At 53.7% G+C, this 17,201-nt stretch overlaps 1 protein-coding gene across 5 annotated transcripts in view; it reads left to right on the forward strand.

Annotated features, from left to right (window-relative positions):
* Positions 1-17,201, forward strand: part of ST3GAL3 (ST3 beta-galactoside alpha-2,3-sialyltransferase 3) — a 226,739-nt gene that overhangs the window by 207,063 nt on the left and 2,475 nt on the right. For 2 of the 5 annotated variants that reach the window (XM_018043059.1, XM_018043044.1), the window contains 2 exons: positions 12,771-12,917; positions 13,095-13,241. In XM_018043059.1, coding sequence (XP_017898548.1) covers positions 12,771-12,917; positions 13,095-13,241 — 294 coding nt within the window. Of the gene's footprint in view, positions 1-12,770; positions 12,918-13,094; positions 13,242-16,574; positions 16,889-17,201 lie in introns of those variants that run through there. The other 3 variants (XM_018043051.1, XM_018043033.1, XM_013962917.2) reach the window with 3 other exon arrangements.

Genomic DNA, 17,201 nt, shown 5'->3' on the forward strand with positions numbered 1-17,201 from the left:
AGGCTCCTGGCACCAAAGTCAGAGATAGATGGGGCCTTTAGAGTGAGCGGCCAGAGGAAAGCCAGTGATACCCAAGGCCTCGCCTCTCCTAGCACCCAGAGTGGGCCCGCCCAGGCCCTGCCGGTTACCTTGGAAGCTTCTTTGGCACCTTCTCCACCCCAGGTCCAGGGCTCACGCCTTCGCAGGACCTCTCCCATGCGCTGTTTCAGACTCTTCTGGCAATTGTGTGTGTGGATGGTGCTCAGTCATGTCTGACTCTTTGTGACCCTATGCACTGTAGCCCACCGGGCCCCTCTGTCCATGGAATTTTCTAGGCAAGAATACCAGAGTGGATTGCCATTTCCTACCCCAAGGTCTTCCCGACCCAGGGATTGAACCCCCATCTCTTGAGTCTCCTGAACTGGCAGTCAGATTCTTTATGCCTGCGCCACTTGGACTTCCTTCCCCTGGCAGCTGAGACCTGGTAAATGTGGGGAGGTGGCTTCTCAGGCCGCCCTGTCTGGTGTCTGGCTGCAGGCTTGACCTGCTCCTGCAGTGATGTTTCTAACCGTGCAGCCCCTGGGCTACTGGAGTGCTCGCTGCACCTGTCTGGAGCCTCACATGCAGAATTCTGGCAGGAGGCAGCTCTGTGTTCTGGAGCCAAGGCCTGGCTCGGCAAGGCTGGAACAGGTCTTAGGCTTCAGCTGTGGCTTAGTGCCTTTGTAACCTCCTAATTCCCAGGAGTCCTGACGGGGTATGAGAGGGGGGAAGATGTAAGAAAGGAAGACTGTACAACCCAAAGCCTAGCCTGTGCTGGAGCTAGCCATGCTTTCTCCATCCACACGGGAGTGCGCCTCTTTGGGGCTACTTGGTTTCCTGATTCACTGGGTGGTAGCCTAGGTAACTCAAAACAAGTTACCTTTTGAGGTCCTTTATCTCTCAGATCTCGGGAGACCAGGCCATCAAGCAGGTAGAGGAGCTCCCAGCAGGTCATTTGTGCTGAGTGCAGCTCAGAGGATCACCCGTGGGCTGCTGAGTGGGGAAGCTGAGGTCAGGAGGGAGGGAGGAACTGGGGACACAGAGGCGCAGGTGTATGTAGGTCCATGGAGGGAGGGGCAGCCAGCAGCTCTCGTGGAATTCTTCTCAGAGGCACATCTGGCTCCGTCCCTCCACGCAGCCACTCATTGGTCAGGCATCGTTGGGTGTTCTTGGTGCTGTCACTGAGCTAGAAATGCTAAGTCGCTCGGTCTAATGGGACGGACTGTCCCCAAACTAGAGTCCTAGCACTGTGGCACGTGCTGTGCCCTGAGCTTCCCCCTCCTGGTGTTTGATGAAGGCTGGACATGCCCTGTCCATTGTCCTGAGGATGGAGCCCTGGGACCTGGACTGGGCGGGACATGTGAGCTTCCCACGCTATGTCCCCTGCCTCTGCCAGCCTCCTCACCACGGCCCAGGATATGGTCACCCAGCACTCCCAAGGCCCCGGGAGCCGCTTCCCAGTCCCCTTGGCGGCCTCCTCCTCTTCTTTCTTGGGCAGCCCAGAAAGCTGGCCCCACTGCTGAGCAGCTCTGACTGGTCATCCATTCAAGACGCTCTGAGACCTGCGCTGAGTTGGTGGGTGTGGTTCCCACCCAGCATGGGGGAGAGGAATTTGAGAGACAGTGTGGCTGAAGAGGAGAAAGCAGCTTAGGCCTTGAAGTCATACAGACTTGGGTTTAAATTGAGACCCTGTCACTTGTGAGCTGGGTTCCCTTAGGCAAATCACCTAAGCCCCTGAGACTCCTCTCATCTATAAAACAAGAATAGTACTACCCGTCCTTCAGAGTGGGCTTAAAAGTTAAACAAGATAAAATACAGAAGCACCTGGCATAGTGTGTGACAATTATGTTCTGTCTGTGGCAATTATGGATATTTATTATTACTGGTGGTGGTACTATTGGAGGAGCCCGGTTGCACTAGGGAGTGGAATCTTGGTCTAGATTGTAGGGCCTGACCTAGGAAATGATCTAAAAGCAGGGGTCAGAGGCCAGGCCTAGAAGAGGGAGAGACATGGGGCTCCTGGTGAAAGGCCGCAGGGTGGGCTGGCAATGCAGGAATCCACAAGGCAAATGGCCCCCAGGTCCCCGCATGTGTGAGGCCTTGTTGGACCAGGCACCCAAACCTAAACCATCTGCACCTACCCCGGTGCCCTATTCCAGGCCTGAGAGGAACACAGAGCCTCTGGGCAGGCCCTGCCTAGCAGGAGCTCCGTGTGGACACCACCTTGCCTCTGGGGAGACTCAGTGCAAGGCACCTGGAAAGCGTGGTGAGGCAGGTAGACACTGTGGCCTCCTACTACTCAACAAGTCCTCTGCTGACCCACCTTGGTGGTCCTCACCCCCTCAGTCTCCTTTCCGGACCTCTAGACAAGCTCTTCTGGGAACCATTTCCTCTGAAGCCATCTCCAGTGGACACAGCTCTTTCTCACAGATCCGTTATCCCCTGTTATACCAGGAAGATTCCCTGCACTTGCCCCATCCCGCCTCCTGCCCCTTGCCCCTCGACCCCCAGGAGAGATGCTCAGGGGCTGGGGCTCGTGTCATGCCCCGCTCTGCTCCTCTTCATCACTGTCACCCATGGCCTCTCGGCTACTCATCTCACAATCATTGTTATCGTTGTTTCCCTCCTCCCCCTCCTTCCATCATCCTCATCACGGCCATCACTAAGCTCTTCCGTTTGCCAGCTTTCTTTGAATTCCTCCATTCAGTTCTCACTGTGACCCTGTTAAATGGGTGCTATTATGACCCCCATCTCGGGGTTTAGGAAACTGAGGCACAGCGAGGATGAGTTACTTGCTAAGATCACACATCTAGTTAAGCGGTCGAGGTGAACACAGACCCAGCTCTGACTGTCGCCTCTGGACTCATCTCCCCCTACCTTCTCCCCTTCTACCTTCCTTTTTCACTGATTTTCTTTCCTGCCTCTATAATGGATCTTCCTCTCACATTTATAAATTTGTTCAGACTTTTTGTTTTTTTTCTTTCATTTCTCACCTCAAAAATGGAAGCCCCAGGAACTTCCCTGGCAGTCTGGTGGTTAAGACTCCACGCTTCCACTGTAGGGGGAGAGGGTTCAGTCCCTGGCTGGGGAACTAAGATCCTGCATGCCCTGTGGTGTGGCCCAAAATTAACCCACAGCATAACCCTCCATGGTCTGGGCCTTCCAACCCCTTCCTTGTCCTGGCCGCTACTTCTTGCACCGAGCATTCCTTGTGTATACCAAAGTGTATGCCCAGTTTCACACCTCCGCGTCTTCCTGAGGCGATATTAGACACTCCTCTTCTGAGCCCCCACAACACCCTACTATACATAAGGGCTTTCTTATCTGTCGACTTGTATAAGCTCCTGGGGAGCAAGGATTGTCCTATTTATCTCTAAGCCCATCACCTCCAGCGGCGTTTGAGACGGAGCTGGCGTGCATCAAACAAATAAATCAACGTGGAAACTGAGACCCAGAGGGAGGCAAGAATGTGCCTCAGAGGCAGGATTCTTCTGACTTGGTGGGGCTGCCTCCCTCCTCCGTGGCCCCAGAGAACATTCTGTTAGATTCGGACCCTTGCGTTCTCCTCTCACCCCTTCTGGGCATCTCTTTCCTCTTAGCCATGTTTGATCTTCTTTCCGCAGTTCCAAGATCATTCTCCTTGATAAAAAAAAAAAAAGAAAACTAAACAGTCCCTGGCCTCTGCCCCGTTCAGTTGTCTGTGGGCATCACACAGCCAGCCCCAAGCCGGCTTCTTTTTGTTCATTGCTTTTTCCAAATATAGCCTTCAAAAAGGTTTCTGACCCTCTCCTCATAGCATGCATCAAAATAAATCCTAAATGGGCTAAAAAGTAAAATATAAAAATAAAACCAAGGGAAATTTTGAAGAAGGTAAAATAGAAATCACATCTCTAGAGGGAAAAAAATTTTCGAATGATAGAAGTGCTAGGAAAAATCATATATGATAATACACTAGCCTTTAAATTCAGAGAAGGCAATGGCACCCCACTCCAGTACTCTTGCCTGGAAAATCCCATGGATGGAGGAGCCTGGTAGGCTGCAGTTCATGAGGTCTCTAAGAGTCAGACACAACTGAGTGACTTCACTTTCACTTTTCACTTTCATGCACTGGAGAAGGAAATGGCAACCCACTCCAGTGTTCTTGTCTGGAGAATCCCAGGGACGCGGGAGCCTGGTGGGCTGCCGTCTATGGGGTCCCACAGAGTCGGACACGACTGAAGCGGCTTAGCAGCAGCAGCAGCCTTTAAATTTAAACAACAACCAAAAAACACTGGATACCACAAAACTTTGAAAAGTTTATTTAGGAAATATGACAAATGGTTATTATCATGAAAGTAGACAAGAAAACCATTAGGACGCCAGCAGTTAAGGGGCAGGCGACTGAACTGATCACACGGAAGGAGATGTAACTAGTGAACAGCAGCAATCTGGTTAACCTTCCTGGCAGTCAGAAACTTCATGTAAAGGCATCAGGACGCCACTTATCACCTATCACATCTTCAGAGAATGTGTTTGAATTATAATACATAATTCTGGCAAGAGTGCAGTGACAGGTGCTCTCAAAGTCTACTAGTCAGAGTGCAAATGGGGACAAGCTTTTTGGAAAGGAAGCGACACTTGGCACCAGGAGCCATCACCCAAGGGAAGGAAAAATCTGCCTGCAAAGGTTTTTATTATAGTGTTTTGATAATGGCCAAACCCAGATATAACCTAAGGCGTTTATTATGAAAAGTTGGTTCAGCTAGCAGATGGCAGGTAACGGAGTAGCCCGAGACCCTGCACAGGCTGCGGGCACCTAGACCAGCCCGCACAGCTGCTCCTGCCCTCACTCCTTGGGTGTGGGGGTCGTGGAAACAGCACTGGATTCCGCATGAGGAACAGAAGCCAGCTTCTTCCTCTGCCTCCGCCCACACCTCTGAGTTGCATTTTCCTCTTCTGCACATGGGGATGGTGAAAGCTTCCCAGTGTGGCTCCGGTTACACTGCTGTAAGGAGCCACGGGCTCCCTGGCACACTGTACTCACTGCAGGTGGCATCACCTTCTGAGAAGGTCAGGCCTTGCCTCACAGAGCCTCTCTTGAGGGCCAGAGGGAAATGCCCATCCCAGGCCCATCCTCCCCAGGTGCCTGAGGCCCCAGAGTTTCTTACCATAGCAGTGCCAAGTCCGCTTCTGGGCCCTTGAGGGTAGAATACCCCTCGCTGTGCAGACTCCTAAGTCCAAGGAGGATGTTTGCAGAGGCTGTGAGTAGAGCTTGGGTGTGCAGACTGGGCAGTCCCCACACGTGTGCACGGTACTTCCCATGGTGTGAGATGGGACTGGGGTGAGGGGAAGGGGAGAGCAGGTGGGCTCAGGCTCTCCCTGCATGCTGGGCCAGCACCAGTCTCTAGGAGTCAGAATTCTCAACTCAAACCTGGCCTTCTAGGTTGTTTTTCAAGGGAGAATAGAATATATTTTATTTAACAGCTTGGTACCTTGACTAGTAACATATTTAGAATCTAAAATTTAGATGTGGTGTGTGGACATCCATGTGTAATTTTGTCCCTGGCCCCACAAATCTTAGAGATAAGCCTTCATGGATGTGGTGGCAGTGGCTGGAGGTGCCCTGGGTAGAGAGGGGACCAGACGGTGAAAGGTCTTGTAAGCCAAAGTCACATCAAAGAGCTGGAACTTCATCCTGCGGACTAGTAATAGCAGAAACTAACAAGCTGCCTTTGTGCCAAGCGTATTGTGTGTGAGACTTTTCATTGTCAAGTCACAGAAACATGATGAAGAAGGACTGAGTCCTATTTCCCATATTTTGGAGATGATGGTAATGAGAATTTGAAGGGGTAAAGAACTTTCCGAGGGAGTACAGTGTTAATGCTTAGGATTCAAAAACAGACCTACCAAATTATTAGGGCATTTTGCAGGCCGAGTGGACTGACAAGGGAAAGAAGGAGGCAGTTGTGGGTGGATCTGTGCAGGAGCCACAGACCCGGTGCTGCTTGGTTGGGGAGAGTGTGAGGTCAAGGGCGAGTGAGGATTCAAGTTTGAGTTGTTGGGGAGGAAATGGTGGTGGCTGGAACCCTCAGGGGAAATGGTTTGATTTCTATAGGAGGGGACCAGACCAGATGTTCTTAAAAGTCTCTTTTTGTAGGATGATAATCAATATTTTGAGGGTTGTCTCCTGAAATATTATAGAATATATTTGTACAAAAAATTAAATGGTTTATACGTAACAGAGACTTGTGTATTTGTTGATTGGTTGATTGTTAGTTAATCCAGGTTAATTGTTAGTCCTGAAAGAGTTTGTAAGCCTGTGAATAGCCCTCTTTCAAGCTCTACTTCATTTTACTTGTAGTTTCTAGAGTATTCTTGGTCTTCCTCCCATCTTAAGTTGTATGCATGTGAATATCTGGGGGATATGTCTTGTATGTATCAGTTCAGTTCAGTTCAGTCGCTCAGTCATGTCCGACTCTTTTCAACCCCATGAATCGCAGCACGCCAGGCCTCCCTGTCCATCACCAGCTCCCGGAGTTCTCTCAAACTCATGTCCATCGAGTCGGTGATGCCATCCAGCCATCTCATCCTCTGTCCTCTGTCATCCCCTTCTCCTCCTACCCCCAATCCCTCCCAGTATCAGTGTCTTTTCCAATGAGTCAGCTCTTCGCATCAGGTGACCAAAGTATTGGATTTTCAGCTTCAACATCAGTCCTTCCCATGAATACCCAGGACTGATCTCCTTTAGGATGGACTAGTTGGATCTCCTTGCAGTCCAAGGGATTCTCAAGAGTCTTCTCCAACACCACAGTTCAAAAGCATCAATTCTTCGGCGCTCAGCTTCCTTCACAGTCCAACTCTCACATCCATACACGATCACTGGAAAAAACATAGCCTTGACTAGACGTATGTATGTGAAGCTGTGAAGCTCGCTCAGTCATGTCCGACTCTTTGCAACCCCATGGACTGTAGCCCACCAGGCTCCTCCGTCCTTGGGATTCTCCAGGCAAGAATACTGGAGTGGGTTGCCATTTCCTTCTCCAGGAGATCTTCCCAACAGGGATGGAACCCAGGTCTCCCGCATTGTAGGCAGACGCTTTCCCATCTGAGCCACCAGAGATGTGTGTGTATGTATGTATATAAATATATATAGGGCGAATGTTTTCAACCTCTTTTTGTCTCGTTCTCATGTCATAGCGGGTGGAAGCCCTAATGGTTCAGTGGTAAACAATCCGTCCGCAGTGCAGGAGCTGCAGGAGACATGGGTCTGATCCCTGGGTAGGCCCTTGGAAGAGGAAATGGCAACCTACTCCTGTATTCTTGCCTGGAGAATTCCGTGGACAGAGGAGCCTGCTGGGCTACAGTGGAAAGGGTCTCAAAGAGTTGGACACGACTGAGAGACTAAGCGTGCATATCGTAATAATCATACTGTGTACTGAGATATTTGTAGATAGTCCTGGGTTATAAACTCCTTTTAAGTAAGGAAAAAAAAAAAAGATTAGATCTGTTCTCTTAATTATCCTGACAAACTCCCTTAGTGGGGCAGTGGAAACCCTCTGAAGATTTTAGCCCTGAGAGGGTCAAGATCAGATTTGTGTGGAACTGAAGGCAGGCACAATGGAGGCAGGGAGGCCTGGTGGCTCCTTGGAGTGACCCCAGTGAGCTGGTGACCTATCCTCAGGGGGTGGCAGCCAGAGGCAGGAGTGAACACACCTGCCCTGCTCCTGGCTGCAGAAAGCCAGCCCGTGATCAGGCCCTCCATCCAAGACCTCTCATCTTGGCAGGCAGACTGCTCGCCTCCCAACGGAGGAGCAGGAAGAGGCTGCAGGAGAAGCAGCAGGCAGGGGCGCCAGCAAAGACGGCAGAGCCCAGCTGGACCAGAACTTCTTCCCAGATGCTCTCCCCTGTTGCTCCCGGCTGCTCTGGCAAGAGCAGAGCAAGTTGCGTCAACAGGAGGACGGCGGCTCCACACACGTGAGCCAAGTCCAGACTCTGAGTCAGGCAGGGACACTCCTGGAAGAGGGATTTGACCCAGCATTCAGCTCACAGGTGGCCTTGCAAGCGAGCTTTGACCTTTCCAGGCCAGCTTTATAGGCCACTGTGTTGTGTCCTGTGGGTCAGGGAAATGAGGTGTGAGAAGCCTCAGGCTGTTTGGACAGGCCTTCTGGAACAGGGCAGGGCTGTGTGCTGGGGGCAGGCCTGGCAGGGTTACCCAGCGGTAGGAAGGCCTCCAGCACCCTGCCCTCCTGCAAGGAGCCCAAGGGCGAAGCTGGTCCCCGTTTGATGTGTGTCCATGAACCGGCCTGTTTGTGGCCTCTAACATTGCCAGCCACACCCTCTGCCTCACTCTCGGCTTCTGTGACACTCACTCAGAACCATAACAAACAAGATTTATTGAGTTCTTATCACGTGCCAGACGTGGTGCCAGACGCTGTAAAACACACAGCGCCTCATTTCATCTTCATGACTGTCAAGGACGTGCTCCTGACATCCCCATTATCCACGAGGACCTGGAGACCTGCAGGATCCCATGACACACCCCGGTCGCACGCATGTGGAGTCTGGATGTGGACGTGGGTTTTCCCAGCTCCAGGGCCCGAGGTCCCCCAGGGCATCCCACTCTCCCTGCCTCCTCGTCTTATCCTTGGTTCTCAGTCTCGGCAGGCTCCTCTGCTCCACCGACCCCTTCAGTCTTGGTGTCTACAGGGCTTTTCTCTCTTCCCACCCCACACAGAGATTCTAAATCTCAAGTCATCAAACCCCTTGCCTTCAGGGACCCCATGCCCTTCGGCAGCGGTGTAAGCGTGTTGTGTGTGCCTATGTATGACTGTTCTGAGGAGGGAAGCCGCAGCTTTTATTTGAGGAGATGGGCTGAAGTTGTGTTTACTTGGTATGTGTCTGCCTGGGGGACACCGTGGCAATGCCCCAGCCAGATCCTGGTCATGGTGGTTTCTCCTTTTCCTGGAATTCCTGAGGAGGCGCTGCACCAGGACAGTAACAGGTGGGGAAAATAAAACAGCAGTGCCGGATCCCAGCGCCCTAATGCAGGCTCTCTGGGACTTGAGACCCAAGCACAGGGCTTGTTCCTGCCTCCACCCCCACCCCCACCCCGCCACATCCCAAGGAGCTGCAGGTGTGTCTGTGACTTTGCATCTCCTGCCACTAAAGGTGACTCTGGTTGTTGTGCAGTCTAAGTTGTGTGTGACAAGTGAGATACACGTGTCCTCGAATCCAAGCAGTCCCAGCAGTCGTTGCTCCTCCTGGAAAACAGTAAAGATGGGAAGAGACACAGAAGCCTCTCTTCCCTCTCCACCCTGGAGCTCTTGTCTGATTCTCAAAGGGGGCTTGAGATCCTGAGTTGATTACCTGCCACTTCACACAGTGGTTCCATACAGAACCCTTTAGCACATGGGAAAAGCCAAGAGATGTCTCCAAGAGGGAGTCTCGTGTCATGGAAAGACCCAGGCTCTTGAGCTGAATCCAACTCAGATTCTCCCCAGCTGTGTGCCCCCGGGCGCCTCCCCTCGCCTCTCTGAGCCTCAGTCCCCTCTGTGAGATGGAATGCAAGACACCAACCGCAGCGACCCTTGACTCCCCTCAGAGCTCCCAGCGGGGTGGGTCGAAGAGAGGCCCTGTTCATCCTGACTCTAGGCCCCCTCCCTCCTGAAGTGGGCACAGCAGTGATGCTAAGGAATGGGGTGGCAGGAGGGACGCTCATCCTGGCATCACGACACTCGGGTTTGCATCCAGCCCCAGCCACTTACGTGACTTTGAGCACATCACTTCATCTTGGGTCCGCACCTGTGAAGTGGGTGAAAGTTGCAGACATAAATAGTATCTGAACACCGGCCTGCAGCCTCCAGCCCCCAGCTGGGCCGTCCCTGCCCTCCCCACCCCTCCTGAGCAGCCCTTGGGCTTCCTCTTTGGGTGTGTGTGGGCAGGTGTGGGCAGGAACCCGGGGCTGTGGGGGTGGGGGACGATGCTGGGGCCTGCCTGGCTCTGGGGAAGGGGTGGGGGCTGTGCTTGGCTTGGCACAGGCTGGTACCCACCATTCCTTCGGTACACGGAGGGGCTTCTCCCCAGTTTTGCACAAGAACTTGGCCACTTCTCCACCTTCCCCTTTCTTGCTGGGTCTCGTCCTGACCTTCACCTGCTTACACACATATACTTCTCCTGGACACAGAGGTAGTAGACACAGGAGGAACTCGGTCTGGGGTCTGCTCTCTCATCTGTCTAGGGCTGAGACCCAGAGAAGTTTGCCCCCAGGGCTGATCCATTGAGCTGACACTTGGAGGACAGATAGAATTTGCCCAAGATAGTGGCATTGCCACAGAGGTGGGGGACACAGGAGGGGGTGGCTGGAGCAGACAGTCCATTGAAGGCCACGAGCCTGAAGAGGTACAGAGGGCGGTGGAGGAGCGGGGATGGAGTTCACATCCCCGTCACACGTGAGGTCACTGCTGGGCCACAGAAATGAATCAGACCCTGAGCCCCTGCCCTGGGGCTGATGTTGGTGTCGATAGCAGCTGAGCAGCAACTGTGATCTGGGCACTCAGCCTGAATTATCTCCTTGAATTCACGCAACATAAGATAAATACCCTTAGAATCCCTTGTTTATCCATAAAGAAACGGTAAGTTTCTTGCCCAAGGCCTCCACGCAGCTGAGGGACCAGAGCCGAGTTTGGATCCAGGCCCAAGATTCTTCTGTCTTAGTCAGCTCGTGTTGCTATAACAAAATACCACAAACTGGGTGGCTTATAAACAACAGACATTTGTTTCTCACAGTTCAGGAGGCTGGAAGCCCAGGATCATGGTGCGGGCAGACCTGGTGTTTGGTCAGGGCTTCCTGGTTCAGAGATGGCTCCTGGTGCATAGATCGTGGTGCCCTCATAAGGAGCAGGAGATCTCTCTTGGACCGCTTTTGTAAGGGCACTACTGATCCCATTCTTGAGGCCTCTACCCTTGACCTAATAGAGGCCCACCTGCTAACCATCACCTTAGGTATTAGGCAAACGAATGAGGAGCGGGGAACAAACTTTCAAACCATAGCAGATCTTAACTCCATGTTTTTTCACCTCCCAAAGGAGAGAGACCATTTCTACCTTGAGATGAAGGCGTTCAGAAAAGGCATGAGGAGGGAGGAGATGCGAGTCTTTAAGAAACAAGTGAGGTGGATCAGGTGGACGGAGGTGGGGAGGCCGTTATAGACGGAAGCAGCAGCAGCAGTGGAAGCGTGAAGGTGTGAATCAGCAGGTGGGGACTTCCGATGGGCAGAAATGGAAACTGGAGCAGCAGGCGGGGTTACTGGCTAAAAACCTCAGATCTCTCGTGGGGCAGTGGTGATGTGATCCAGTGTGTATACAGAAAGATCATTCTAGCAGAGAGTGGAAAGTGGTTTGGGAGGCAGAGATGGCCCATTCTGGGCACTCATTACATGTTTGTTGAGGAAATGAATGTAACTCAACAATTACTGTGTCCCATTTACGTCCTAGTCCTACTGGGCTCTGGAGAGTTAGTGGTCGATAAAACAGACACTCTAAACGGCCTCATTATGATAATCCATTTGAAAGACGACGAGACCTGGACTTTAGGTGGTAGCAGTGGGCATGGGAGGAAAGGATGGATCTGTGGGATCCTATAGAAAATACGGTCAAAAGAACCAGATGACCATCAGGACAGAACAGGCTGGAGAGATGAAGAGGGATGTATAAAGTCGATTCCCAGGTTTCTGATGTGGGTGATTGGATGGACAACAGAGCTTGGGGAACACAGGGGAGGAGCAGATCTAGCGGGACCAGAAATAGCTGAGCTGGCCAACAACAGAGGGTTGCTTACATCGCCTAGGGGACATGCCTCCATCCTGTAGGGTTGGTTTGTGACCTTCTCTAGCAGTTCTCGGGAGCCTGGCTACAAGGGCGGGAAAGATGGGTGAATGGGTTGATCCAAGTTCATGGTTGCCCTGGGCTAGGACAATAGAATACAAAAGGCAGGGAGTTGAAGGCAATCGCGAAAGAATGGCTGAAGCAATCTACTCGAGGGACTAGACCAGGGAGGGCTTGTATACTGAACGGAAAGGCAGGGCTGGGCACTAGAGGAAGGGAGGGAGGAAGGAGAGGAATGTGTCGCCCCGGAGTGGACCCCAGGGTGTCGGGGTCCAGAGCTGCCGCCTTTCCAGTCGGGTTCTGCGACCCCCGAGGGAAGAATCTTCCCATTTGGCAGATAAAGAAACTGAAGCTGAGAGAGCGCGTCACTTGCCTAGAGTGACCCAGCTCCATTGGTGGCAGAACGGGGGCTGGAGTGTTCTGCTGTGCCGTACTAGCTCACGCTCTGTCTTTATTTTCCAGGTTCACATTAGAACAGTTGACTGAGAGCGAGGAAATTCAGCGGAAGGGAAAGGAGGCGAGCCCAGCAGAGCAGATAGGAGAGAGAGGGCAGGCTCCTCCTGGGCCCCTCCGTAGCGGCAAAGGGGAGGGGCACTGCTGGGCTGCTGGCTCTTCTTCTTGGCCTGAGAAGCCCCCAGGCCAGAGCAGCACAGCCGCAGGCCCTCCCTGCAGCTCACGTGGTCTCCTCTCCACCCCACATCCTGTGCCCCAGCGGGCGCCGAGTCCTCGGCCCTCCAGCCTGTTTGTTCTCCATGCCCCAGGCTCCCTGTACGCACCTCATGCCCCCCTCCTGTTTTCTCACTTGCCTGCACACACTTTGGGTCCCCACCACTCCCCCGGGCCCGTCATAATCTATGTGCCTACTCAGGCCCACTTGTGCTGTGTCTACAGAGTGCCTCGGATGGCTTCTGGAAATCTGTGGCCACTCGGGTGCCCAAGGAACCCCCCGAGATTCGCATCCTCAACCCGTATTTCATCCAGGAAGCCGCCTTCACCCTCATCGGATTGCCTTTCAACAACGGTCTCATGGGCCGCGGGGTGAGACATCTGGACCCTGGGAGGGGGAGGAGGGGACTTGGGCCAGAGGTGCCTTGGCAAGGAAGGACGGGGGCCAGGGTGGGAACAGAGGGCTCAGCCCTCACGAGCAGAGCTCAGCTCAGGGGAGCTTCGCTGAGGGTCTCAGCCTCACTCCGCCCACCTTCCCTCGCTTTCCAGAACATCCCGACCCTCGGCAGTGTGGCAGTCACCATGGCACTGCACGGCTGTGACGAGGTGGCAGTTGCAGGCTTCGGCTACGACATGAGCACACCCAATGCCCCCCTGCACTACTATGAGACCGTGCGCATGGCAGCCATCCGAGAGGTGCGGGGCCGGGCGTGGGGTCGTCCCTGGGCTGGTCGAGGGAGGGGGCAGTGCCAGCACGAAGGAGAGACTCTGACCGAGTGTGCACAAACGAATGGTCAAAGGATGAGCCAGTGGCGGGGCTGGCTGCTCGGAGACCCCTGGGAGGCCCTGCCCCACCCTCAGCTAAGCTGGGCCACCGGGGGTCCTGGACCACCGCGTCTCTGACCACAGCATCCTGCATGTCCCTCTCCCAGTCTCCTCCTTGAGCTTCCCCTCTGCCCGCCGCCCCCTCCGCCTGCCCCTTGTCCTGGTGCAGCCCCTGCCTCCTCCTTGCTGCTCCCTGGTCATCACGTGCCCTTCGGGGTGCAAGCTCAGGGCCATCCTCCCTACTTCAATTCCTCTATCCCCCCAGAGAACTGCCTCGCCCCCTCAAACAACCTGCAGACATTGCCTCTCAGGATGCCCCCAGTACCTTCTCCACCCATCCCCGTGGCCAGGCACTGAAGCTCTTTAGCATCCAGAGTTGCTTCCCAGGTGATGAGTATGTTAAGTTCTCCCAGACAGCCAGCCTCTCCTGGCCCCTCTCCCTTCATAGCAAGAGCCCCTGTGGAAAAGCTGAACACCCTCTGCTTCTTCCCCTCGCCTTCCGCTGCTCCCTGCCTGGACCCTGGGCATCTGCGGCTTCTCTACTCCGGCCTCTGGGTGGCGAGGGTTGTTAGAGGAAACCTCTTGTCCATGCAGACTCACAGCTCAGCAGCCCTCGTTCCTGCTCAGCAGTCTCTTACAGGCCGCCTCCAACCCACTGAACTGTTCAGATCTTATGCTCCCCAAAGCTCCCTCCCTCTCCTCCTCCCTGCAGAGAGAGGAGAAAAACTGCTGTTGCCGGGCAGGCTCTGCCCCTCTCATTCCCACTCAGGCCTTCGCCCCTCGCAGCCCAGCTTCCCCCTTCACCTAAGAGGACTCCCACCAAGGTCACCAGTGACTCAAGGCTGCCAAGTCCAAAGGACACGTGTCAGCCTTGTCTTTCCTGATCGCTTGGCAGCGCCTTCTGTGTTGATTGGTGCTTCCTCTGAAATGCTCTCCTGCTCAGACTCTGAGTCTGGCTCTCAGTACCCTCCTGTTCCCTCGCCACGCTCTCCCATTCTCTTCCTCCATGTCCTGGACTTCAGTCCACCCCAAAGAGTCAGCATTAACTAGGCTCCATCCTAGACAACCTTTTTCTCACCCCGCACATTCCCCAGGAGATTCACACCCATCCAGGGCTCTGTTCCCATCTGTATTGTTACAGGCTTTGGGGCTTCATTCAGGCGGCCTTGAGTGACTGCGAGTTATTTCAAGGATATAAGAGAGACTTGAGGATCTCTTGGGAAACAACCTTTCAGCTGGGCCTCCTATTTACTGGAATGGGGTTCAGGAGTAGTAAGCTCCTCCTGGGTCCAGGAGAGCCCCCGACCTGTCTTACGCCTCAGCAGTGGCTCCAGCCCTGCCTCCTGTTCACCAGGACCCTGTGGAGACACCCTGTCTCTCCATCTCTACCTCTCTTCACGCACCTTCTTGCTGCCTTGTCCCCTGCCAGCACCCGCCCCAAATTGCTCTCACTGCTTTCACCTGCCTCCTGGCTTCCGTTTACTCCTTTACTGGGTCTCTTACATATTCCTTTTATGTAAACCTTATGAAACGGCTTTAGGGAGAGGGTGACAGGCAGTAGCTGGATCAGGAAGGGCTTTCTCTGCCATAGGGAGAAGAGTGGACTTTGCTCTGAAGGCAGGAGGGAGCTGTGGACCAGTTTTCAGCTGTGGATGAGTGTGTGGTAGGGTCACTGTGGCTCCGACATGACAGAGGGTCCAGGCAGGAGCAGAAGCTAGTTGGGATGCTGTCTCAGCAGTCTAGGCCAGAGATGAAAGTTCACCGGAACTGTTCAGTGATGACAGGGAGACAGAGGCAAGAACTGGTTAGGATTTTAAATCAGCAAGGCCTGTAGAGGGCCTCCATGCGGAATGAGGTGGAAGGACACACCTTCCCTGAAGCGCTGGTGGAGGCTGTTCCCTCTTCCACCTGCTGTGTCTCTCAGTTGTCTTACCCCCACCCCCTTCATCATCCTGCAGAACCATCTGGCTCCAACTCGCGGCATCTGCTGCACCACCTCCATGTGGAATGCTGAGCAGTGCTGGCAAAGAAATCAGATGGCCTGGGTTCACAGCCTGTCTGTATACCTTCCTTTCCTTACCAATACATGGGGTAATGAGAGGTCTGGGAAAGAGTCAGTGTGATAATGTGTAAAGAAGGCCTGGCCATAGTAAGTGCCCACACGTGTTTGCCATTATTATTAATCGTAATGTTTTTACACCTACTTATTACTGTTGCCTCTCAGCATCCTTGAGGAGTCCCTGAAATGCTGGTGCCTGGGTGTAGGATCCCTGCTGTCCCTCAGGGTGTCTTCAGTGGGCAAGGGAACCCATTCAGCACCCTGGCCCCACCACTGCTTCACAGCCCATTTTCCCAGCCCAGTGGGAGCGTGTGAGATGTGAAGATAGTGAAGCAAGGGCTGAATGCGGGGCGGGGGTGGGGGGATACTGAGGGATGTCAGAGGCATTCATAAAGGAAGAGAGAGAGTAGAGAAGGGTCAGAAGATGCGGGATCCTGGAGACCCCAGGAAGGCGTGCCTACGGTCACCAGCGCAAGGCGCCAGTGTGGCACGGAAGTCCTAGGGGAGGTGCTGAGACGTGGCTGCCGGAGGTACCAGTTAGGGGCCCGAGGGCCGTGGTGAGCTGTTTCAAAGGAGCAGAGCGCAGCGGCTGAACAGTGACTGTGGCTCCCACCGAGCGCTCTCTGGGGAGGCTGGGAGGAGGGAAGAGGAAAGGGACTGAGCAGTGGCCAGAGGGTGAAGTGGGCTCGCACAGCAGTCTCCCACAGCAGGGAAACCTGGGCTGGAAATGGAGATTTGCGAGCAGTGAGCACAAGGGAGGCATGGATGAGATGTCTCAGGGAGACGTCAGAGGAGAAAGTGCGAAGGTCAGGGCAGAACCGTGGGAGCACAGAGATAAAGACGGGAGCTGGGAGAAGGACGGCTCTCCTGCATCCAGAGTCAGGGGTCCTGGTGAGGGTGCCAGAGCCCTGCCCCGGCCCATGGACAGTGCAGGTGCTGTGGAGTGGAGGGTGCTGGGAGCCCCTGTGCTGTGTGCACGGGGCAGGGGTTGAGAAAAGACCCCCAGAGAAAGGGCATTGCCTGGCCCAAGAGAGAGGCACCCTGGCAGACTTTCCTGTTGACGCTTTTATTATGAACTTGTCAAACATATTCACAGTGGAGGAGAAGCTAATGAACTCCCACGCGGTGTCGCCTCCCGCCCCCAGGTACCAACACACGCCAGGGTTGTCCAATCTGCTCTTCCTCTCAAGCCTCCCCTCCCCGCTGGTTACTGGGACACAGATCTCAGGCATCATATCATTCCAGCCATGAACATTTCAGCAACCTTCTCTAAAAGATAAGGATGACATTTTAAAATAAATATTACACCATTATCACACCTGGAATTTTAACAATAACTCCTTTTTTAAAAAAAGTCCTATTGCCTTGTAGTATTGGTTTGTTTGGTTGGTTGTGCTGGGTTTTATATGCTGCATGTGAACTCCTAGCTGTGGCATGTGGGATCCAGTTCCTGCATTGGGAGCAGAGAGTCTTAGCCACTAGACCACCAGGGAAGTCTCAACAATAATTCCTGAGTATCATCAGATATCCAGTCCTCTGCTGACCTTTCAACCCTCAGAGACTCCCAATAGATATTCTTGAAACTGACCCATCAGACTGGTTGCTTCTTCTTGGGGCGTGATGCAGGCGTGGGGGAAGTAAAGAGCTGTGCGGGTCTCTATGCTTGCTTGGATCCTGGCCCTGCCATTCCTCCATGCCTTCATTTTCTTACCTGGAAAATCTCATCTCATTCAGCACATATATGTAGCGCACCTACTCTGTGCCAAACACTC

Source organism: Capra hircus, chromosome 3 (genome assembly GCF_001704415.2).
Source record: "Capra hircus breed San Clemente chromosome 3, ASM170441v1, whole genome shotgun sequence".
Taxonomy (NCBI): Eukaryota; Metazoa; Chordata; class Mammalia; order Artiodactyla; family Bovidae; genus Capra; species Capra hircus.